Genomic DNA, 23886 nt, shown 5'->3' with positions numbered 1-23886 from the left:
TTCATGCAACGTTTGAAGTCTTTGGCCTTCAAGTTGCATAAAAGTACGACCAAAGTATTACATCAACTACCTTCGAAGTTACTGCAACTTTTATGCCCCTTTCACACGATAAGCCCGCTCGGATCTGCCTGCCCGTTTTTCAGGTGGATCCGAGCGGGCCACCCATGGACTCCTATGGGCAGGGGGAGGTCAGTGGAGATGTGTCCGCTGACACCCGTCCGCCATCCGCTCCGCTCCAAACAGACTAATGGCGATACGTTCACAATTCGGCTGGCGGATTGGGGATAGGATCTGATTCGTCCAATCTCCCCATAAAAATCAGCGGGGGCTCTGACAGGTCCCTCCCCCGCTCACTGACCAGAGACGGACCTGTCATCCGCCGGCTCCATGGGGCGATCTCCCGCTGGGCTAGTGGAGTCCGCTGAGCGGATCCGCCCCGTGTGAAGGGGGCCTTAGTCACACATATATCAATGGTTATCATTGAAAAACATGGGGAACGACTTGTCATGAAACTTTCATGTCCAACGTTGCATGGAATGGAATGAATGAATGGAGGCTAAAGCCCAACTCCGGCCCAAATGCGGTAAAAGGTTTGGAACTCTCAGGTGGTGAATGCTGCAGAATCCCACAGAGGAGATGATTCTGTTTCCGTGTCTGACACCCGTCACCTGGACAGGAAGTGATGGGAAATCTCCCTCGTGGGGGCACACAATATACAGCAACAATTAGATTGTGACGGAGGTTGTATGTTCCACTGACCCTTCCCGAAGATGAGAGTTTCCTGATATCTCCATAACACACACAGGGGCACCAGGGAGAGTTGTATGTAGGCCAAGAGGACCGGAGAGGGGGAATAGGATCGGACTGAGTGCGCTCGTCGGTTTGTTTCCTGTTTGGTGACACTACTTCCCCACCCGAGTGTTTTCCAGTGACTACAGGAGACAGAGAGCAAGAGATAGAGAGAGAAAGTGAGAGATAGAAAGAGAGAGAGAGAGAGAGAGAGAGCGCGACAGAGAGCAAGAGAGAGAGAGAGAGAAAATGAGAGAGAGAGAGAGACAGAGAGAGAGAGAGAAAGAAAGTGAGAGAGAGAGAGAGCGACAGAGAGAGAGAGAGAAAGTGTGAGAGAGAAAGTGTGAGAGAGAGAGAGAAAGAAAGTGAGAGAGAGAGAGAGAAAGAAAGTGAGAGAGAGAGAGAGAAAGTGTGAGAGAGAGAGCGCGACAGAGAGAGAGAGAGAGAAAGTGAGAGAGAGAGAGCGCGCGACAGAGAGAGAGAGAGAGAAAGTGAGAGAAAAAGACAGAGCGCGACAGAGAGAGAGAGAGAGAGAGAAAGTGAGAGATAGAGAGAGAGATAGAGACAGAGAGCGAGAAAGTGAGAGATAGAGAGCGAGAGAGTGAGAGAGAGAGAAAGTGTGAGAGAGAGAGAGAGAGAGAAAGTGAGAGAGAGATAGAGACAGAGCGCAACAGAGAGCGCGAGAGAGAGAGAGAGAGAAAGTGAGAGAGATAGAGATAGAGAGAGAGAGAGAGAGAGAGAGAGAGAGAGAAAGTGAGAGAGAGAAAGTGAGAGAGAGATAGAGAGAGAGAGAGAGAGAGAGAGAGAGACAGAGCGCAACAGAGAGCACGAGAGAGAGAGAGAGAGAGAAAGTGAGAGATAGAGAGAGAGAGAGCGGGAGAGAGAGAGCGCGAGAGAGAGAGTGTGAGAGAGAGAGCGGGAGAGAGAGAGAGAGCGGGAGAGAGAGAGAGAGAGAGAGAGAGAGAAAGTGAGAGATAGAGAGAGAGAGAGCGGGAGAGAGAGAGCGCGAGAGAGAGAGTGTGAGAGAGAGAGCGGGAGAGAGAGAGAGAGCGGGAGAGAGAGAGAGAGCGGGAGAGAGAGAGAGTGGGAGAGAGAGAGAGCGGGAGAGAGAGAGAGAGATAGCGGGAGCGAGAGAGAGAGCGAGAGATAGAGAGCGAGAGATAGAGAGAGAGCGGGAGAGAGAGAGGGAGAGCGAGAGAGAGAGGGAGAGCGAGAGATAGAGAGAGAGCGAGAGAGAGAGCGAGAGAGAGCGAGAGAGAGAACGAGGGAGAGAGAGAGCGAGAGAGCGAAAGAGTGAGAGATAGAGAGAGAGAGAAGCTGCATTTTCAGAACTGTAGCTGAATGACTGCACCCAGTGTGAGGATCCGGACCGAGAGACTAAGCCTCTGGGACCTGACTTTAGCCGGTTGATCGCCGAGCCATATGAACCAGACTATTTGCCTGCCAGTAATAGTGAGCTGAACGACACATGCTAAACTCTCACCACACACAGTTAACACCCTAGAGACTGCTCTTACTCACCTGCTCTTCTACATTCACTGCCAACACTCTTAAAAAGGGACAGTTCCTGTGCACCACCTAAAGAAGGGCCCCACCAAAAGCCGCCCAACGTTAACTATTAAGCACCAGGTACTTTCCAATCAACATCAAGGGGTACCCCATACACTAGGGACGCATACTCTCCCTTGCTGCTAGGCTTATATGCATAGTTTGCACACATGGACCTTATTATTCTTGTGATTTAGTTGGTTCTAAATATTCTAGTTGCAGCTGTTATAGTTCAGTTTAACTTTGCTATAGTTTTTTTGCCAGTTGGCGACCGTTCATCCATTTTAGTGCCTTTAATTCCACGTAATTATCTGCTCGTCGATCTATGCTTTGTTTGATTGCATTTGCCACAATACGTATAATGAATTTATCACCCGGCTGCTTGTGGCCACATTCCTGTGTATTATTTCCAGAGTGGGAGATAACTAACTCTATTGCCCCACAGGTGTGAACGGCTTTTAGCCTGTGACCAGGTGAGTCAGTGGGGACTGAGCAGGTAAGAAAGTCGTGGCAGAACAGAGAACCCACCATCACCAGGCGGATCCTGTGGGGGGGGGGGGGGGGGGGGGTAAGTTCTAAATCAAATACACAGGAAGTAGCAAGAACTCATTCAGAGACACTTTAAGTCCCGTCCATCCATCCATCCATCCATCCATCCAACAAACAATATGACCTGGACGTGGCTGACATCAGATGTTGGACCAACAGCCCACTTACCACTTCCTGGAAGGATGCTCTACAAACTGTTCTGCATGCGAACGCAGAGGAGGATATGGCAATAGTGAACATCAGTAGAACAAAGAAAAACTGCATGGATAAAATCCCCGTCATTAAATTCTAAAATAGGAAAAACAGGAGGAGAACCTCCGATTAGTGACCATGGAAGAGTGCAAAGACCCTATCACTTCAATGAGACCCCCCCATTAAAGTGGGCCAAGGTCCCCTCCCCACCCTGCATATAATACATGGACTCGTCATACAGGGCCTTAAAAAAGTATTCATACCCCTTGAAGTTTTCCACGTTTTGTCATGTTACAACCGAAAAGGTAAATGTCTTTTATTGGGATTTTATGTGATAGACCAACACAAAGTGTCACATAATTGTGAAGTGGAAGGAAAATGATAAATGGTTTTCATTTACAAATAAATATGTGAAAAGTGTGGGGGGGGGGGGGCATTTGTATTCAGCCCCCTTTACTCTGATACCCCCCCAACTAAAATCTAGTGGAACCAATTGCCTTCAGAAGTCACCTAATTGAGTAAATAGAGTCCACCTGTGTGTCATTTCATCTCAATATAAATACAATTGTTCTGTGAAGCCCTCAGAGGTTTGTTAGAGAACCTTAGTGAACAAACAGCATCATGAAGGCCAAGGAACACACCAGACAGGTCAGGGATAAAGTTGTGGAGAAGTATAAAGCCGGGTTAGGCTATAAAAAAAAAAAAATCTCCCAAGCTTTGAACATCTCACGGAGCTCTGTTCAAGCCATCATCTGAAAACGGAAAGAGTATGGGCACAACTGCAAACCTACCAAGACATGGCCGTCCACCTAAACTGACCGGGCCGGGCAAGGAGAGCATTCATCAGAGAAGTAGCCAAGAGGTCCATGGTAACTCTGGAGGAGCTGCAGAGATCCACAGCTCAGGGGGGAGAATCTGTCCACAGGACAACTATTATGCCCCCCCGTACACACGGTCGGACTTTCCGACGGAAAACGTGCGATCGGAGCGTGTTGTCGGAAATTTCCGACCGTGGGTGGGCTCCGTCTGACTTTTTTCCCATCGGAATTTCCGACACACAGAGTTTGAGATCTGGATATAAAATTTTCTGACAACAAAATCCGATCGCGTAAATTCCGATTGTGTGTCGGCAATGCCGACGCACAAAGTGCCACGCACGCTCAGAATAAATTACGAGACAGAAGCTATTGGCTATTGAACTTCCTCTTTATAGTCCCTTCGTACGTGTTGTACGTCATCGCGTTCTTTGACGATCGGAATTTCCGATCAAGACAAGTTTGAGCCAACATCCGGCTGAAAAAATCCCGATGGATTTAGTTGTCGGAATGTCCGATCGTGCGTACGCGGCATTCGTGGTGCTCTCCACAAATCTGCCCTTTATGGAAGAGTGACAAGAAGAAAGACATTGGAGAAAGAAAGTCATAAGAAGTCCTGTTTGTAGTTTGTGAGAAGCCATGTGGGGGAGGGGGCAGCAAACATGTGGAAGAAAGTGATCTGGTCAGAGGAGACCAAAAATTCAATTTTTTGTCCTAAAATCATAACGCTATGTGTGGGGGAAACTAACACTAACACACGAGTGATTGCATAGCTCCCAACTGTCCCGGATTTCGAGGGACTGTCCCTGATTTGGAGCAATGTCCCTCTGTCCCTCTTTCCCCATCATGTTGCTCTGATCTATATAGTTGTATATAAAATGCACTTTTTATCTTTCAAAAAACGATTCCCCAGCGCTAAACATTTCATCCAAATTCTAAATTGTTGCATTTGTAAATTCTAACAGCCAACATAAAGGAATAGCAGTGTTAAAAAAAAAAAAAAAAATCCTACCCTCCTACAAGAGCATAAGCCCCCCTCACCTCCCAAATCGCTATACTTAGTAGAGAGGGGGTCTGTACTGAGGGACAGGTGGTGTATACTTAGTAGAGAGGGGGTCTGGACTGAGGGACTATAATTAGTGGAGAGGGGGGGGGGGGCATCTGGACTGAGGAGGGGGGTCTGTACTGAGGGACAGGGGGCTATACTTAGTGGAGAGGGGGTCTGTACTTAGTGGAGAGTGGTGTCTATACTGAGGAACGGGGGTCTATACTTAGTGGAGAGGGGTCTATACTTAGTGGAGAGTGGGGTCTATACTGAGGAACGGGGGTCTATACTTAGTGAAGAGGGGTCTATACTGAGGAACGGGGGTCTATACTTAGTGGAGAGGGGTCTGTAGTTAGTGGAGAGTGGTGTCTATACTGAGGAACGGGGGTCTATACTTAGTGGAGAGGGGTCTATACTTAGTGGAGAGTGGGGTCTATACTGAGGGACAGGGGTCTATACTTAGTGGAGAGTCGGGTCTATACTGAGGAACGGGGGTCTATACTTAGTGGAGAGGGGTCTGTACTTAGTGGAGAGTGGGGTCTATACTGAGGAACGGGGGTCTATACTTAGTGGAGAGTGGGGTCTATACTGAGGGACAGGGGTCTATACTTAGTGGAGAGTGGGGTCTATACTGAGGAACGGGGGTCTATACTTAGTGGAGAGGGGTCTGTACTTAGTGGAGAGTGGGGTCTATACTGAGGAAAGGGGGTCTGTACTTAGTGGAGAGTGGTGTCTATACTGAGGAACGGGGGTCTATACTTAGTGGAGAGGGGTCTGTACTTAGTGGAGAGTGGTGTCTATACTGAGGAACGGGGGTCTATACTTAGTGGAGAGGGGTCTATACTTAGTGGAGAGTGGGGTCTATACTGAGGAACGGGGGTCTATACTTAGTGGAGAGGGGTCTGTACTTAGTGGAGAGTGGTGTCTATACTGAGGAACGGGGGTCTATACTTAGTGGAGAGGGGTCTATACTTAGTGGAGAGTGGGGTCTATACTGAGGGACAGGGGTCTATACTTAGTGGAGAGTGGGGTCTATACTGAGGAACGGGGGTCTATACTTAGTGGAGAGGGGTCTGTACTTAGTGGAGAGTGGTGTCTATACTGAGGAACGGGGGTCTATACTTAGTGGAGAGGGGTCTATACTTAGTGGAGAGTGGGGTCTATACTGAGGAACGGGGGTCTATACTTAGTGTAGAGTGGGGTCTATACTGAGGGACAGGGGTCTATACTTAGTGGAGAGTGGGGTCTATACTGAGGAACGGGGGTCTATACTTAGTGGAGAGGGGTCTGTACTTAGTGGAGAGTGGGGTCTATACTGAGGAACGGGGGTCTATACTTAGTGGAGAGTGGGGTCTATACTGAGGGACAGGGGTCTATACTTAGTGGAGAGTGGGGTCTATACTGAGGAACGGGGGTCTATACTTAGTGGAGAGGGGTCTGTACTTAGTGGAGAGTGGGGTCTATACTGAGGAATGGGGGTCTATACTTAGTGGAGAGTGGGGTCTATACTGAGGGACAGGGGTCTATACTTAGTGGAGAGTGGGGTCTATACTGAGGAAAGGGGGTCTATACTTAGTGGAGAGGGGTCTGTACTTAGTGGAGAGGGGTCTATACTGAGGAATGGGGGTCTATACTTAGTGGAGAGTGGGGTCTATACTGAGGAACGGGGGTCTATACTTAGTGGAGAGTGGGGTCTATACTGAGGAAAGGGGGTCTATACTTACTGGAGAGTGGGGTCTATACTGAGGAACGGGGGTCTATACTTAGTGGAGAGTGGGGTCTATACTGAGGAATGGGGGTCTATACTTAGTGGAGAGGGGTCTGTACTTAGTGGAGAGTGGGGTCTATACTGAGGAATGGGGGTCTATACTTAGTGGAGAGTGGGGTCTATACTGAGGAACGGGGGTCTATACTTAGTGGAGAGTGGGGTCTATACTGAGGAAAGGGGGTCTATACTTACTGGAGAGTGGGGTCTATACTGAGGAACGGGGGTCTATACTTAGTGGAGAGTGGGGTCTATACTGAGGAATGGGGGTCTATAGTTAGTGGAGAGGGGTCTGTACTGAGGGAGGGGGTCTATAGTTAGTGGAGAGGGGGGTCAGGACTGAGGAAAGGGGTCTGTACTGAGGGAGGGGGGTCTATACTTAGTGGAGGGGAGTCTGAACTGAGGGATGGGGGGCTATACTGAGGGATGCAGGGGTTTATACTTAGTGGAGAGGGGGAGGTCTGGACTGAGGGAGGGGGTGTATTTTAATACCATGTCCCCCCCCCCCAGTGATCCTGGAGTCAGAGATCCCCTTAATTACCCCCCCCCCCCCCAGTATAAAAGGTTTCAGATCTTACACTGGAGTCAAAGCGGCCTTCACATGTCTTCTCCTGTACGTTGTAAAGACAGAACATTTGGTATACGGAACCAACAGAAATAAAATTGATGGCAAAGAGTATAATGGAGACACCGGCAAAGATTGCAGTGATCGTGTTCATCACCAGACTGGACTTCACCTGTAAAGATATCACAGAAAATCCATCACTGGCTCATAGACAACAATTCAAATTCCGAATGCCCCGCCCCTCCACAGAGAGGAGATTTCCTTCCACTTCCTGTTCTGTCACTTATGTGTCACCTGGACAGGAAGTGAGAGATAATCGTCTTATGTGGGTGACAATAAACTCCTGACCGAGGTTCTAGACATTCCTCACTATACTATGGAAAATTAAATACTTAGCTTTCTATAATTTTCTTTCCTGGTGCCTATCCATGGCAGCATACGCATGGTTGGTCGATCCACCCCCTGGCCAACCCACAGGACCATTATAACTCTATAAAAGAGAGCGACGCACTGCCCCCCCCCCCCCCCCCCACCCCCACCCTCATTCTCGTAACTAGACTCAATTCAGCCACAAGAATCAGAACAAAGGAGGGGGATATGCTGGATAGGCACCAGGAAAGGAAAATTACAGAAAGAGTCATTTCTCTTACGTTCACCAACTGACACAGCTCCTTTCTTAGACCATTGGGTTGTTACGCCACCTTCAGGAGAGGACTAGGCAGAACATGTTAATATGTTACAACAAAACCAGAACTTTCTAGTCCCTTAGGTAACAACCCCCAGCCTGCCCCCTGCATAGGGTTGCCACCTTTTCTTCAAGTCAAACCCGAACACTTTAGCAGCGCACAGCAATTATTATTTTTTTATAGTATAAACTATACATATATTTTGCTAATAAATAACATTTGTAATCATATTAAGTTAATCACAAGAGTCCCCCTTTAAATCAGAGTCCACAGAGTTCCCCATTTTACATCTGAATCTGCAGAGTTCCCTTACATTGTAAGGCAGGACTCTGCAGACTCTGATGTAAGGGAGAACTCTGGGGAATCTTGACATAAGGGATGCTCTGGGAACCCTGATGGAAGGGAGAACACTGAGAACTCTGGTGTAAAGGGGAGCTGTGATATAAGGGGTGCTCTGAGAACCCTGATTTACTTTAGTGTGCTCACTCAGAGGCAGGATAGAAAAGGGGGAGACTTTCGTCATAGACAGGGATGGATGGTGAGCTCACTCACCCCTTGTCAGTCAGCAAATCTCATCCAGATGTATGTGAGGCTGCAGGACTTCAAATTTCCGGCCCCCACTTTCCTTTTCTGAGGTACAGCACCGGGGATTGGAGTGTGGGGAGACACAGAGGGGTAGGGGTGGGAGGAAGAGGAGCAGATCGAGCCCTCTCTCCTCTCCCGTCTGTGTGTCTGGGGGGGATTTGTTAGTGTTGGCTTTGGATAGTGGGAAAGAGTGTAACAGACACTCTCAGCTTAGACAATTGCAGCCAGCAAACCTGCTGGGAAGCCATAGTCCAGTCTGAATAATGTGTCCGGGTTTCAGGCAGTTTCAGGGTGAATCCCGGACAGGTGGCAACCCTACTCCTGCAGCCTCAGTTTTTTTTCTGCCTAGAGAAGGAGAAGGACCTAGGAACCCTGCGGGCCCATCGGTCTGTGGATTTTTCTGCAGAAGTTTGCCTTTTGCACAAGATTAAAGATCCTGTGATCTGCTATCAACAGCCGGCTGGGTGACAGAATGGATACCCTTATCCTTGTAGTCTCCCCAGCCTGGCCAGCGAGCGTGGGCAGACCAGAGCTCCGCGCTGGGTCGGCCACGACATGCCCCCAGCTCCAGGGGCGGCCGGTGGGCGTAATGCCCCGGAGCACACATATGACCGGACTACTGATGTCTGCTTCACAGTGTACCCTGCCAGCAGCCACCCCCTACTGATCAGTGAGTGGGTCTGTGATGGAATGTCTCCCAGCTCTTCGGGACTGGCAAGTACAGCTCTCCCTGCCTCGGTGGGGCTGAGCAGCTGGGCATTCCCTGGGAGGTCGATTCGGGGGTCCCTCTCCTCCCTCTCTTCTCTCCATGTCCCTATCTTCCCTCCCCACCCCTTCCCTGTGGGGGATGCTGCATGGGCTGTGACACCATGTACATAGAGAAGATACTGGGAGATCTCACCTCACTTCCTGTTCTGTGACACCATGTACATAGAGAATATGCTGGGAGATCTCCCCTCACTTCCTGTTCTGTGACATCATGTACAAAGAGAAGATGCTGAGAGATCTCACCTCACTTCCTGTTCTGTGACACCATGTACATAGACAAGAAGCTGGGAGATCTCACCTCACTTCCTGTTCTGTGACACCATGTACATAGAGAAGATACTGGGAGATCTCCCCTCACTTCCTGTTCTGTGACATCATGTACAAAGAGAAGATGCTGGGAGATCTCACCTCACTTCCTGTTCTGTGACACCATGTACATAGACAAGAAGCGGGGAGATCTCACCTCACTTCCTGTTCTGTGACACCATGTACATAGAGAAGATACTGGGAGATCTCCCCTCACTTCCTGTTCTGTGACATCATGTACAAAGAGAAGATGCTGGGAGATCTCACCTCACTTCCTGTTCTGTGACACCATGTACATAGACAAGAAGCGGGGAGATCTCACCTCACTTCCTGTTCTGTGACACCATGTGCATAGAGAAGATGCTGGGAGATCTCACCACACTTTCTGTTCTGTGACACCATGTGCATAGAGAAGATGCTGGGAGATCTCACCACACTTCCTGTTCTGTGACACCATGTGCATAGAGAAGATGCTGGGAGATCTCACCACACTTCCTGTTCTGTGACACCATGTACATAGACAAGAAGCTGGGAGATGTCCTGGGCTCCCCCATCTCCAGTGTCTTTGGTGCTCTGGGGATCCTTTGTCGTGTATGAAATGGTTATTTGTACCCTGCATAGTGATGTTTACAGATTGCTTTTTTATAGGCATTGTACAAGCTCTTACCTTTCCCACGGTGGGCTTAGCTGCAGCAGCGACTGACACCGAGCCGGATGCGATATACTAGAAGAGGAAAGAACAAATCAGAAAAATTCTTCTCCAGCAGATGGACAAAAATTACTCATCACAGCACATTGGTCAGGGATTGCTCACATGACCTCTCATTGGTCAGGGATTGCTCTGATCACATGACCTCTCATTGGTCAGGGATTGCTCTGTTTGCATGACTTCTCATTGGTCAGATATTGCTCTGTTTACATGACTTCTCATTGGTCAGGGATTGCTCTGATCACATGACTTCTCATTGGTCAGGGATTGCTCTGTTTACATGACTTCTCATTGGTCAGGGATTGCTCTGTTTACATGACTTCTCATTGGTCAGGGATTGCTCTGATCACATGACTTCTCATTGGTCAGGGATTGCTCTGTTTACATGACCTCTCGTTGGTCAGGGATTGCTCTCTTTACATGACCTCTCATTGGTCAGGGATTGCTCTGTTTACATGACCTCTCATTGGTAGGGGATTGCTTTGATCACATGACTTCTCATTGGTCAGGGATTGCTCTGTTTACATGACCTCTCATTGTTCAGGGATTGCTCGGTTTACATGACCTCTCATTGGTCAGGGATTGCTCTGATCACATGACCTCTCATTGGTCAGGGATTGCTCTGATCACATGACTCCTCATTGGTCAGGGATTGCTCTGATCACATGACTCCTCATTGGTCAGCGATTGCTCTGATCACATGACTTCTCATTGGTCAGGGATTGCTCTGATCACATAACCGCTCATTGGTCAGGGATTGCTCTGTTTACATGACTTCTCATTGGTCAGGGATTGCTCTGATCACATGACCTCTCATTGGTCAGGGATTGCTCTGATCACATGACCTCTCATTGCTCAGGGATTGCTCTGTTTACATGACTTCTCATTGGTCAGGGATTGCTCTGATCACATGACTCCTCATTGGTCAGGGATTGCTCTGATCACATAACCGCTCATTGGTCAGGGATTGCTTTGATCACATGACTCCTCATTGGTAAGGGATTGCTCTGTTTACATGACTTCTAATTGGTCAGGCATTGTTCTGATCACATGACCTCTCATTGGTCAGGAATTGCTTTGATCACATGACTTCTCATTGGTCAGGGATTGCTCTGTTTACATGACCTCTCATTTGTTCAGGGATTGCTCTGATCACATGACTCCTCATTGGTCAGGGATTGCTCTGATCACATGACCTCTCATTGGTAAGGGATTGCTCTGATCACATGACTTCTCATTGGTCAGGGATTGCTCGGTTTACATGACCTCTCATTGGTCAGGGATTGCTCTGTTTACATGACCTCTCATTGGTCAGGGATTGCTCGGTTTACATGACCTCTCATTGGTCAGGGATTGCTCTGTTTACATGACTTCTCATTGGTCAGGGATTGCTCTGATCACATGACCTCTCATTAGTCAGGGATTGCTCTGATCACATGACTCCTCATTGGTCAGGGATTGCTCTGATCACATGACTCCTCATTGGTCAGGGATTGCTCTGATCACATGACCTCTCATTGGTCAGGGATTGCTCTGTTTACATGACTTCTCATTGGTCAGGGATTGCTCTGATCACATGACTTCTCATTGGTCAGGGATTGCTTTGATCACATGACTTCCCATTGGTCAGGGATTGCTCTGTTTACATGACTTCTCATTGGTCAGGGATTGCTCTGATCAAATGACTCCTCATTGGTCAGGGATTGCTCTGATCACATGACCTCTCATTGGTCAGGGATTGCTCTGATCACATGACTTCTCATTGGTCAGGGATTGCTCTGTTTACATGACCTCTCGTTGGTCAGGGATTGCTCTCTTTACATGACCTCTCATTGGTCAGGGATTGCTCTGTTTACATGACCTCTCATTGGTAGGGGATTGCTTTGATCACATGACTTCTCATTGGTCAGGGATTGCTCTGTTTACATGACCTCTCATTGTTCAGGGATTGCTCGGTTTACATGACCTCTCATTGGTCAGGGATTGCTCTGATCACATGACCTCTCATTGGTCAGGGATTGCTCTGATCACATGACTCCTCATTGGTCAGGGATTGCTCTGATCACATGACTCCTCATTGGTCAGCGATTGCTCTGATCACATGACTTCTCATTGGTCAGGGATTGCTCTGATCACATAACCGCTCATTGGTCAGGGATTGCTTTGATCACATGACTTCTCATTGGTCAGGGATTGCTCTGATCACATAACCGCTCATTGGTCAGGGATTGCTTTGATCACATGACCTCTCATTGCTCAGGGATTGCTCTGTTTACATGACTTCTCATTGGTCAGGGATTGCTCTGATCACATGACTCCTCATTGGTCAGGGATTGCTCTGATCACATGACTCCTCATTGGTCAGGGATTGCTCTGATCACATAACCGCTCATTGGTCAGGGATTGCTTTGATCACATGACTCCTCATTGGTAAGGGATTGCTCTGTTTACATGACTTCTTATTGGTCAGGCATTGTTCTGATCACATGACCTCTCATTGGTCAGGAATTGCTTTGATCACATGACTTCTCATTGGTCAGGGATTGCTCTGTTTACATGACCTCTCATTTGTTCAGGGATTGCTCTGATCACATGACTCCTCATTGGTCAGGGATTGCTCTGATCACATGACCTCTCATTGGTAAGGGATTGCTCTGATCACATGACTTCTCATTGGTCAGGGATTGCTCGGTTTACATGACCTCTCATTGGTCAGGGATTGCTCTGTTTACATGACCTCTCATTGGTCAGGGATTGCTCGGTTTACATGACCTCTCATTGGTCAGGGATTGCTCTGTTTACATGACTTCTCATTGGTCAGGGATTGCTCTGATCACATGACCTCTCATTAGTCAGGGATTGCTCTGATCACATGACTCCTCATTGGTCAGGGATTGCTCTGATCACATGACTCCTCATTGGTCAGGGATTGCTCTGATCACATGACCTCTCATTGGTCAGGGATTGCTCTGTTTACATGACTTCTCATTGGTCAGGGATTGCTCTGATCACATGACTTCTCATTGGTCAGGGATTGCTTTGATCACATGACTTCCCATTGGTCAGGGATTGCTCTGTTTACATGACTTCTCATTGGTCAGGGATTGCTCTGATCACATGACCTCTCATTGGTCAGGGATTGCTCTGATCAAATGACTCCTCATTGGTCAGGGATTGCTCTGATCACATGACCTCTCATTGGTCAGGGATTGCTCTGATCACATGACTTCTCATTGGTCAGGGATTGCTCTGTTTACATGACTTCTCATTGGTCAGGGATTGCTCTGTTTACATGACCTCTCATTGGTCAGGGATTGCTTTGATCACATGACTTCTCATTGGTCAGGGATTGCTCTGATCACATGACCTCTCATTGGTCAGGGATTGCTCTGATCAAATGACTCCTCATTGGTCAGGGATTGCTCTGATCACATGACCTCTCATTGGTCAGGGATTGCTTTGATCAAATGACTCCTCATTGGTTAGGGATTGCTCTGTTTACATGACCTCTCATTATGGACTAAGACTGGGATGCCATTAAAGGTCATGTGTGTGTAAAGGCAGGTGTCCCAATACTTTTGGGAATGTAGTGCATAAATTATTAATGTTGTGGGTTGTACTTATAGGAACATTGTAAAATGATAATTAATATCCCTGACTGCCAGAACACCTCCGCGGCTCCTGAAGAAGCTTTGATGCAAAACGCATTGAACGGAACCTCTCTCACCATGTGGTTTGTGTTCGGTATTGTTATTGCCCCAGTGAGGTTCTATATGTGCGGTTGGTGTGCAGTCCACATTTTCATGTAGAAATCTTATATCTTGGAATCGGCTGGCATTCTACTTTTTTTATTCATTTAACATTTTAGTATTTTTTGTATCCAAAAAAACATAGAAGATTTTTTGTATCTGTCTAATGTCGTGCTCTTATTGAGGCACCCCGAGGATCCCAATACTCTACATTCATTATTCCTCATCTTTATAATAGGAAATATTCACTTACCATTATCCCAGACCAGAACATCACCCCGCTGTACGTCACCAGATCAAAATATCTGCGGTGAAGGTTGGAAGCCATCGCTATTAAGATCCCGAATACAATAGACATGACTCCTACGAAGATCTGTGTGGCCTGCCACATGACGGAGAATTAGGATTAGTAGGATCTACCGTCAGACGTAGGAAGACTTGGCACGCTACATTTACCGCAAACAATACAAAAAAGCTGCGACTGTCACATCGGCACCCAACCCCCCCCCCCCCCAGCTATGCAGCGTGCCCATTGGGCAAAGTAGGCTTGTGCCTATGGGCAGCAGAGAAACACACCGGGCGTTTCCATCTCTGATAATCTGCCAGACTTCCCAGTACAATGCTGCCAGGGGCGGACTGACAACTCATGGGGCCCCCGGGCAATAGGAGATTGTGGGGTAACACAGTATACACATACATGTACACACAGTATACACAGACATGTTTCTATTGGCTGAGAAGGTACTGGAGAGGCAGGGCAGCTATAATCTCAGGATTTTTAGACCAAAAGGATGTCGGTAAGGGGCATTTCAGAGACAGATGTAAAATAAACAAAAAAAACTAAGATTTTTACATACTGTCCCTGGTTTTACTGAGGCTGGCAACCCAGATGGGGCCCCCTAGTGGCCCCGGGGCGCCCTCGGGCAGTGCCCGAGTGGCCGAATGGTCAGTTCGCCCCTGAATGCTGCCATCTCATATCCGCTCATGTATACACAGCCAGGGCCGTTTTTAAGGCAGGGCAAAAGGGGCAGCTGCCCTGGGCCCTGTCATTGTTGTGGGGCCCAAAGCAGCTGCCTCATACTTGCCAACTATCCAGGTTTAAATTCCCTCGTCCCTTGAGGTTTTAGTCCTGTGCTGTGTCCCGATATCTCAGTGTGAAGTGCTGCTACTAATGCTGCCCAGCTCTGCCCTATTGTTGTGTACAGATGACTCACCTGCAGACCCTGTGTTTACATGTAAATTAACGGCAGTCATATGTAAATAGCAGCGGCTGGCGGCATTGATATGTACAGTATATCATGCCCCACTGAGGTCATATCCACAGTAATCTCTAGCAACCAATCAACAAGCAGAAATCATGTGCTGTAACCTCTAGCAACTAATTAGTGAGCCATAATATGTGCTGTAACCTCTAGCAACTAATCAGTGAGCGGTAATGACACACTGTAACCTCTGGCAACCAATCCCAATAGTTGCCTGATCTGATTCAGTAAACTGATTTTGAGTCTAGCTGCTAATTATTGTATGTCTCAGAGCAGGTGGAGAGCTAAACTGCATGGGGGGCCCCCCAAGAAAAGTTTTGCCCGGGGTCCAATCAATATTAAAGATGGCCCTGTACACAGCACAATATTTAACCACTTGCCTACTGGGCACTTTCACCCCCTACCTGCCCAGGCCAATCTTCAGCTTTCAGCGCTGTCACAATTTTTAATGACAATTGCGCGGTCGTGCTACACTGTACCCAAATTATATTTTTATCATCTTCTTCATACAAATAGAACTTTCTTCTGGTGGCATTTAATCACCTCTGGGGGGTTTTTACTTTTTGCTAAATACACAACAAAAAAGACTGAAAATTAAAAAAATAATAATAATGCGCTTTTCTTTAGTTTCTGTTACAACATTTTGCAAATAAATAATTCTTCATAAATTTGGGTCAAACTGTATTCTGCTCCGTTTCTTTGGTGAAAATAACCCAAATCAGTGCATATTAATTAGTATAGAGTTCACAAACTCTGGGATTTACAGGGCCTTGAAAAAGTATTCATACCCCTTGAAATTCTCCACATTTTGTCATGTTACAACCAAAAACATAAATGTCTTTTATTGGGGTTTTATGTGATAGACCAACACAAAGTGGCTCATAATTTTGAAGTGGAAGCAAAATGATAAATGGTTTACACATTTTTTAAATAAATAAATATATGAAAAGCGTGTGTGTGGGGGGGGGAGGGGGGGCATTTGTATTCAGCCCCCTTTACTCTGATACCCCTAACTAAAATCTAGTGGAACCAATTGCCTTCAGAATTCACCTAATTAGTAAATAGAGCCCACCTGTGTGTCATGTACTCTCAGTATAAATACAGCTGTTCTGTGAAACCCTCAGAGGTTTGTTGGAGAACCTTAGTGAACAAACAGCATCATGAAGGCCAAGGAACACACCAGACAGGTCAGGGATAAAGTTGTGGAGAAGTATAAAGCAGGGTGAGGTTATAAAGAAATCTCCCAAGCTTTGAACATTTCACGGAGCTCTGTTCAATCCATCATCGGAAAATGGAAAGAGTATGGGCACAACTGCAAACCTACCAAGACATGGCCGTCCACCTAAACTGACCGGGCCGGGCAAGGAGAGCATTCATCAGAGAAGAGCCAAGAGGTCCATGGTAACTCTGGAGGAGCTGCAGAGATCCACAGCTCAGGGGGGAGAATCTGTCCACAGGACAACTATTAGTCGTCTCTCCACAAATCTGCCCTTTATGGAAGAGTGACAAGAAGAAAGACATTGGAGAAAGAAAGTCATAAGAAGTCCTGTTTGTAGTTTGTGAGAAGCCATGTGGGGGAGGGGGCAGCAAACATGTGGAAGAAGGTGATCTGGTCAGAGGAGACCAAAATTCAACTTTTTGGCCTAAAATCAAAACGCTATGTGTGGGGAAAACTAACACTGCCCATCCCCCGAACACACCATCCCCACCGTGAGACATGGTGGTGGCAGCATCATGTGGTGGGGATGGTTTTCTTCAGCAGGGACAGGGAAGCTGGTCAGATTTGATGGGAAGATGGATGGAGACAAATACAGGACAGTCTTAGAAGAAAACCTGTTAGAGTCGGCAACAAACTTGAGACCGGGGGGGAGGTTCACCTTCCAGCAGGACAACGACCCGAAACATCCAGCCAGAGCTACAATGGAATGGTTTACATCAAAGCATATTCATGTGTTAGAATGGCCCAGTCACAGTCCAGACTTAAATCACATTGAGAATCTGTGGCAAGACTTGAAAATTGCTGATCACAGACGCTCTCCATCCAATCTGACAGAGCTTGAGATATTTTACAAAAAAGAAGAATTGGCAGAAATGTCCTCTCTAGATGTGCAAAGCTGGTAGAGACACCCCCAAAAAGACTTGTTGAGGAAGGGTGGTTCTACAAAGTATTGACTTCGGGGGGCGCCATACAAATGCCCCTCCCCCACACTTTTCATATATTTATTTGTAAATTTTCCTTCCACTTCACAATTATGTGCCGCTTTGTGTTGGTCCATCACATAAAATCCCAATAAAATACATTTACGTTTTTGGTTGTAACATGACAAAATGTGGAAAGTTTCAAGGGGTATAAATACTTTTTCAAGGCACCGTATATCTGAAAATCAATCAATCCTGGTGTACGAATATCTAGAGGCCCAAAACCCCCAGGACAGTACAAATACCCCCCAAATTACCCCTTTTGGAAAGTAGACAGTGCAAGTTATTTAGTAAGAGCTTCGGGTTATCCTCTATAGAAGAAGTGGACTTACCCCCAGAGCCTCAGGTTCACCTCTATAGAAGTGGACTCACCCCCAGAGCCTCGGGTTCTAATCTATAGAAGTGGACTTACCCCCAAAGCCTTGGGTTCTCCTCTATAGAAGAAGTGGACTTACCCCCAAAGCCTTGGGTTCTCTTCCATAGAAGAAGTGGACTTACCCCCAAAGCCTTGGGTTCTCCTCTATAGAAATTTACTTATCCCCAGAGCCTCCGGGTCTTCTCTATAAAAGTGAACTTACCCCTAGAGCCTCGGGTTCTTCTCTGTTGAGGAAGTGGACTTAATCCCAGAGCCTCGGGTTCTCTTCTATAGAAGTGAACTTACCCCCAGAGCCTCAGGTTCTCCTTTATAGAAATGGACTTACCCTAGAGCCTTAGGTTCTTGTCTATAGAAATGGCCTTACCCCCAGAGCCATGGGTTTTCCTTTATAGAAGAAGTGGACCCATCCCCCAGAACCTCAGGTTCTCCTGAGGACCCTTGGGTTCTCCTCTATAGAAGTGGACTAACCCCCAGAGTCCTAGTTTCTCATCTATAGAAGAAGTGGACTTACCCCAAGACCCTTGGGTTCTCATCTATAGAAGTGAACTTACCCCCGGAGCTTCAAGTTTTCCCCTGTAGAAATGGACTCACTCCCAGAGCCTTGGTTTCTTCCCCAATAGAAGAAGTGGACTTTCCCCCAGACCCTTGGTTTCTCCTCTATAGAAGTGAACTTACCCCTAGAGCCTCGGGTTCTCCCCTATAAAAGTGAACTTACCCCAAAAGCCTCGGTTTCTCCTCTATAGAAGAAGTGGACTTACCCCCAGACCCTTGGTTTCTCCTTTATAGAAGTGAACTTACCCCTACAGCCTCAGGTTCTCCCCTATAAAAGTGAACTTACCCCCAAAGCCTCGGTTTCTCCTCTATAGAAGAAGTGAACTTACCCCCAGAGCCTCAGGTTCTCCCCTATAAAAGTGAACTTACCCCCAAAGCCTCGGTTTCTCCTCTATAGAAGAAGTGGACTTACCCCCAGAGTCTCAGGTTCTCCCCTATAAAAGTGAACTTACCCCCAAAGCCTCGGTTTCTCCTCTATAGAAGAAGTGGACTTACCCCCAGAGTCTCAGGTTCTCCCCTATAAAAGTGAACTTACCCCCAAAGCCTCGGTTTCTCCTCTATAGAAGAAGTGGACTTATCCCCAGAGTCTCAGGTTCTCCCCTATAAAAGTGAACTTACCCCCAAAGCCTCGGTTTCTCCTCTATAGAAGAAGTGGACTTATCCCCAGAGTCTCAGGTTCTCCCCTATAAAAGTGAACTTATCCCCAAAGCCTTGGCTTTCTCCTCTATAGAAGAAGTGGACTTCCCCCCAGAGCCTTGGTTCTCCTCTATAGAAGAAGTGGACTTACCCCTAGAGCCTTGGTTCTCCTCTATAGAAGAAGTGGACTTACCCCTAGAGCCTCGGGTTCTCCTTTATAGAAGGTCACAAGGGGTTTCGGCAAGTTGGTTACCCCTGTGGGAAACGGTTGGTCAGCCATCATCTGAGCGGGATGAGATTGGACTTGACTGAAGGTGACAGAGCTTTCTGCGTCAGGGCTGGTGGTAGACATGACTCTGAAACGGTCACAAGGAGAAGTTCATTATAAAGTGTAGGGGGAAAATTCACCAAACATTCCCTGTAGGTGAATCTAATGGAAGATTTATATGACAGCGATTAATTCACCTGTAGTGAATGTTTGGTGAATGCTGCATTCACAGCTCTATAAGCGGTCCTCTATGGAGCGGATTATTCCAGAGAATACAACCTCACTGCACTAAGCTGTATTTATTTGTCTGATTTTTACTGATTGATCATTTCCTCAACAAAACATGTTTTTTTTTTCACCTGAAAATCACAACCAAAGTCAAAATAAGCTGCAACCCTCACCTTCAGTTCGGGGCTGCCCCTCCCCCGCAGTACTTCTTCCCTCCACAAGTCTCCCAGGTTGTTTTATGACCACCTATGTCCAATGAACCCCAGATGAGAAGGACCCGCCCCCTGGGGATACATGACCCATTTACCCTGAACGCCCAGGGGGAGGCTGCAGAGACTGATGCCATGCCATGCCGCCCGTCATATGACGTCCACCCAGAACAAGAGCCACGCCGCCCCCTGCCGTCATTTGACAGCCGGCGGGTGGGCCGGGAAGCCGTTAATGTCATCCCAGTCTTAGTCCGTAGGGTTCAATATTGAGTTGGTCCTTTGCAGCTATAACAGCTTCAACTCTCCTGGGAAGGCCGTCCACAAGGTTTAGGAGGGTGTCTATGGGAATGTGTTGTTAAGGAATCTAATGTAAATAATGATAATCAGAAAATGTCTATTTGCTTATGTGTATACATGTTCCTTACTTATTATGTAGTATACAGATTGACTCTCTGTTCGGAGTTTAAGATGGCGTCCACTCCCTACATCCCACGCCTTAGAAGAATGCATTTGAGATGAGAGAACCAGCTTCAACCAAACTTCAAGCATCAATTTTCTCAATTTCTCTCGTATTTTAACCAATAAGATGTGCCAGTTGGACTGACATAGCAATGACGTATCTTTCTGTATAAAATATTAACACCGCCCACCAATAAATCAGAAGTTAGAAGTAGCCGAGCTGAACGTGTCTCAGAGAGTGTTTACTTCTAATGTGCTGCACATTTATACTTTTTAATTGGAAATAGCAGCAGATAACCTCAAACTAGTTTGTAGTTCTTATCCATTTCATTTGGCGCCCAACGTGGGGCTCCAGGCTTCAATTGAAGGGAGACCACATTCCAGGACTGAACAGCTGGCCAGATCAGAGAAGGGGGTTAAGCGCGCAGGCCTAACATTACGGTAAGCATATTTATTCTTACCATTGTACGACTTCTCTGGTTGGGCCGGTTGATTTTGTCTTGTTGGCTCCTTTCGATTGTTTAAAGAGGCAGGTAACTTATTTCTCGCCTGGAGCTGTTTTAACAAACCTGCTAATGGTTTTCTGCTGACTATTATCTGTTCAGTGTCTGTCATTCTGAAGGACTGCAAATTTAGCAGACTGAAAGTGCAGCTGCAGGCGTGTGTCCATCCTCACCCCTAGATTCTGCCTCTAGTGGTGGGGTGGAATTCTGCAGGCGTTTATAGACGGGTTACTCGAGGTTGGAGGACCTCTGAGGGTTAATCTCAGCTGCGGATAGGGCAGACTGAACGAAGGTTTGCGGAATAGGGCAGTCTTGCAAACGTCTATAAACCTTTTTTCTCGGGTGAGCTTTTCCTGAGGGTTAATCTCAGCTGTGGATAGGGCAGACTGAACGAAGGCTTGCGGAATAGGGCAGTCTTGCAAACGTCTATAAACCTTTTTCTCGGGTGAGCTTTTCCTGAGGGTTAATCTCAGCTGTGGATAGGGCAGACTGAACGAAGGCTTGCGGAATAGGGCAGTCTTGCAAACGTCTATAAACCTTTTTTCTCGGGTGAGCTTTTCCTGAGGGTTAATCTCAGCTGTGGATAGGGCAGACTGAACGAAGGCTTGCGGAATAGGGCAGTCTTGCAAACGTCTATAAACCTTTTTCTCTGGTGAGCTTTTCCTGAGGGTTAATCTCAGCTGTGGATAGGGCAGACTGAATGAAGGCTTGCTGGAATTTGGCAGTCTTGCAACTCAGATGAGCTTCTCCCGAGAGCTATCTTTGCAGTTCAAAGAGTGTCAGGTGTAATGTCCTGTCCTGAGTGTATTTGTGGATTACTGTTTGCCATACACGAGGAGGGTTGGGGAATGGTGAAGCTGAGAGAAGGTGGCTACCTGAAGGATCAGTTGGGCCATAAGCAACTGCTCCCCACAACCCCTGACGTGCTAGTTTTGAGATTAAATGTACATTACCCAGTGAAAGGGGTTTGGGCAGACCCTCTAAGAGATAGAACAGCCAGGAGCCTGCAAGGAGACAGGATCGCTCGCAGCAATGCAAGCCCCCACCCTAGGAATTCTTTGATAAGACAGCAGTCAGAGGAGTATTAACCCCAGTGGCGGCTGGTGAAGTTTTAGGATGGGGGGGCGCCAGACCCCGCCCTTCCTTTTTGGCCCCTCCCACTTGGTGAAAACGGGCGTGGTTTCAGCGAGATAGCGGGTGTGGCTCTAAGGTGGTGTGGTTAGCGTCTCAGAGGGAGGGACAGCAGGCCCAGATCCTACACAACAATAGAAATGTGTGTTTTCTAGAAAGTTTAACAATCAGCAGATAAAGATACTCCAAACACCTGATGTTAGCACTTCAATCATCCCGGCACCATGGTTGTTGTGGTGTCAGGATGATTGAAGCGCATTATTTCTATTATTACATTGTCAATTACACCATCAATTTTACCAAGTGCTTATTAATTAAACCGGTCATTGTCACCAAAGGGCATCTGTAGTAATCCAAACCTCAATACCTAAATTGTTATAATAGTGCAGCTTTACCTTTGAAATATTAATAGACATTTCATTGCTTGAAAGTTGCTACAAATATATCTTCTATTACAGGCAAATGCTGCTGGACACCGGGCTGAATTATACACCAAATAGCTGCATACTGCACTCAATAAAAGTGCTCTAGTGCAATAACTTCAAAATTATTATATAAATGATCAAATTACCAAAGTGCTACAGTGCAAATTGTTTCACATTATTATAACGCTATTAAACAAAAAAATAAAGTACCCTTGTGTATTCCAAATAAATATAAATATTCCAACTGGCTTCATAAAACATAAATTGAACCGATACTGTGAGAAATCCACACTAAAGTGTAATAAACAGATTCCAACAAAGTGCTCCTGTGCCATTAAATATAAATAAAATAAATATAAATAATAATAATAAATAATAATATATAATAATAATAAAATATAAATAAAAGTCCCAGAAAGTTAAAGAGGAGGGCCGGTTTAAAAAAAATATTAAATTAAAAGTCAGCAGCTGCAAACACTGTAGCTGCTGACTTAAAGCGGGGTTCCACCCTAAAGTGGAACTTCCGCTGATCGGAACCCCCCCCCCCCCCTCCGGTGTCACAATTGGCATCTTACAGGGGGGAGAGGGGTGGAGATACCTGTCAAAGACAGGTATTTAGTATTTACACCCACTTCCGGGCATAGACTCCCGTGGGAGTCTATGTCATTTCCTGTCCTGCCGCGCTGTCTGCTGGGACACACACGGGTCTCAGTGACAGCGCGGAGATTTCCTATTGCGTGGCGCAACTCGCGCATGCGCAGTAGGGAACCGGGAAGTGAAGCCGCAGCGCTTCACTTCCTGATTCCCTCACCTAGAATGGTGGCGGCAGCAGCCGAGAGCCGGGCGATCGATCGGCCTCGGCATCGCTGGACCCCGGGACAGGTGAGTGTCCGTTTATTAAAAGTCAGCAGCTGTAGTATTTATAGCTGCTGGCTTTTAATATTTTTTTTGTAGGTGGAATCCCTCTTTAATAAGCACAGTTACCTGTCCAGGGCGCCCACGATGTCGGCCGCCCGAGGCTGACCCGTCCCTTGGCTCTCGGGTTCCGGTGCTGCCATTCTATCTAAGATAAACAGGCAGTGGAGCCTTGCGGCTTCACTGCCTGTTTCCTACTGCGCATGCGCGAGTCGCGCAGCGCTTTGTGAATGGGACGCGCTGTGTTCTAGGACACACAGTTCCCAGAACACACAGCGCGACCCATTACCCAGAAGACGCCGCACGGAGGAGAGAAGAAAGAAGATCTCCACGGAGGAGGAAGAGGCAGATTAGGATGATGTGCCTAGCAACAGGCATTTCTGGTAAGTTAAAAAAAAAAAAAATTTAATATTTATTTTTTTTCTGATTTTTTTTCTAATTTTTTATGTATTTTTTTTCTTCAGGGTGGCCCTCCACTTTAATAACTTATTAGGTGAACTAGTGCAATAAGAATCAACTTCAGCTTCACAGCAGCCACCACTACGCATGCACAGTTCAGAATCAGACATTTCCCCCCCCCCCCCCCCCAAAGTGTTTTACTGACAACCATTTGAGAGTTGTGATTGGCCAGGCTGCCAAGTGAGCCAGAAGT

General features: G+C 47.0%; 1 protein-coding gene across 1 annotated transcript in view; it reads right to left on the bottom strand.

The window, feature by feature from the left end:
* LOC143926700 (membrane-spanning 4-domains subfamily A member 4A-like) overlaps positions 1-23886 on the bottom strand; it is a 48742-nt gene that overhangs the window by 10129 nt on the left and 14727 nt on the right. Inside the window, exons 2-6 of the mRNA XM_077450710.1 lie at positions 19290-19452; positions 14325-14453; positions 10281-10337; positions 7282-7440; positions 3055-3174 (exon numbers count right to left, since the gene is read on the bottom strand). Of these exons, the coding sequence (XP_077306836.1) occupies positions 3055-3174; positions 7282-7440; positions 10281-10337; positions 14325-14453; positions 19290-19452 (628 nt within the window). The remainder of the gene's footprint in view (positions 1-3054; positions 3175-7281; positions 7441-10280; positions 10338-14324; positions 14454-19289; positions 19453-23886) is intronic.

Source organism: Lithobates pipiens, unplaced genomic scaffold, assembly GCF_037356315.1.
Source record: "Lithobates pipiens isolate NorthernLeopardFrog02 unplaced genomic scaffold, aLitPip1_a1.2 Scaffold_23, whole genome shotgun sequence".
Taxonomy (NCBI): Eukaryota; Metazoa; Chordata; class Amphibia; order Anura; family Ranidae; genus Lithobates; species Lithobates pipiens.
Note: the sequence above shows the minus strand (reverse complement) of the source record. Positions and strands in the feature narration are given on the sequence as shown.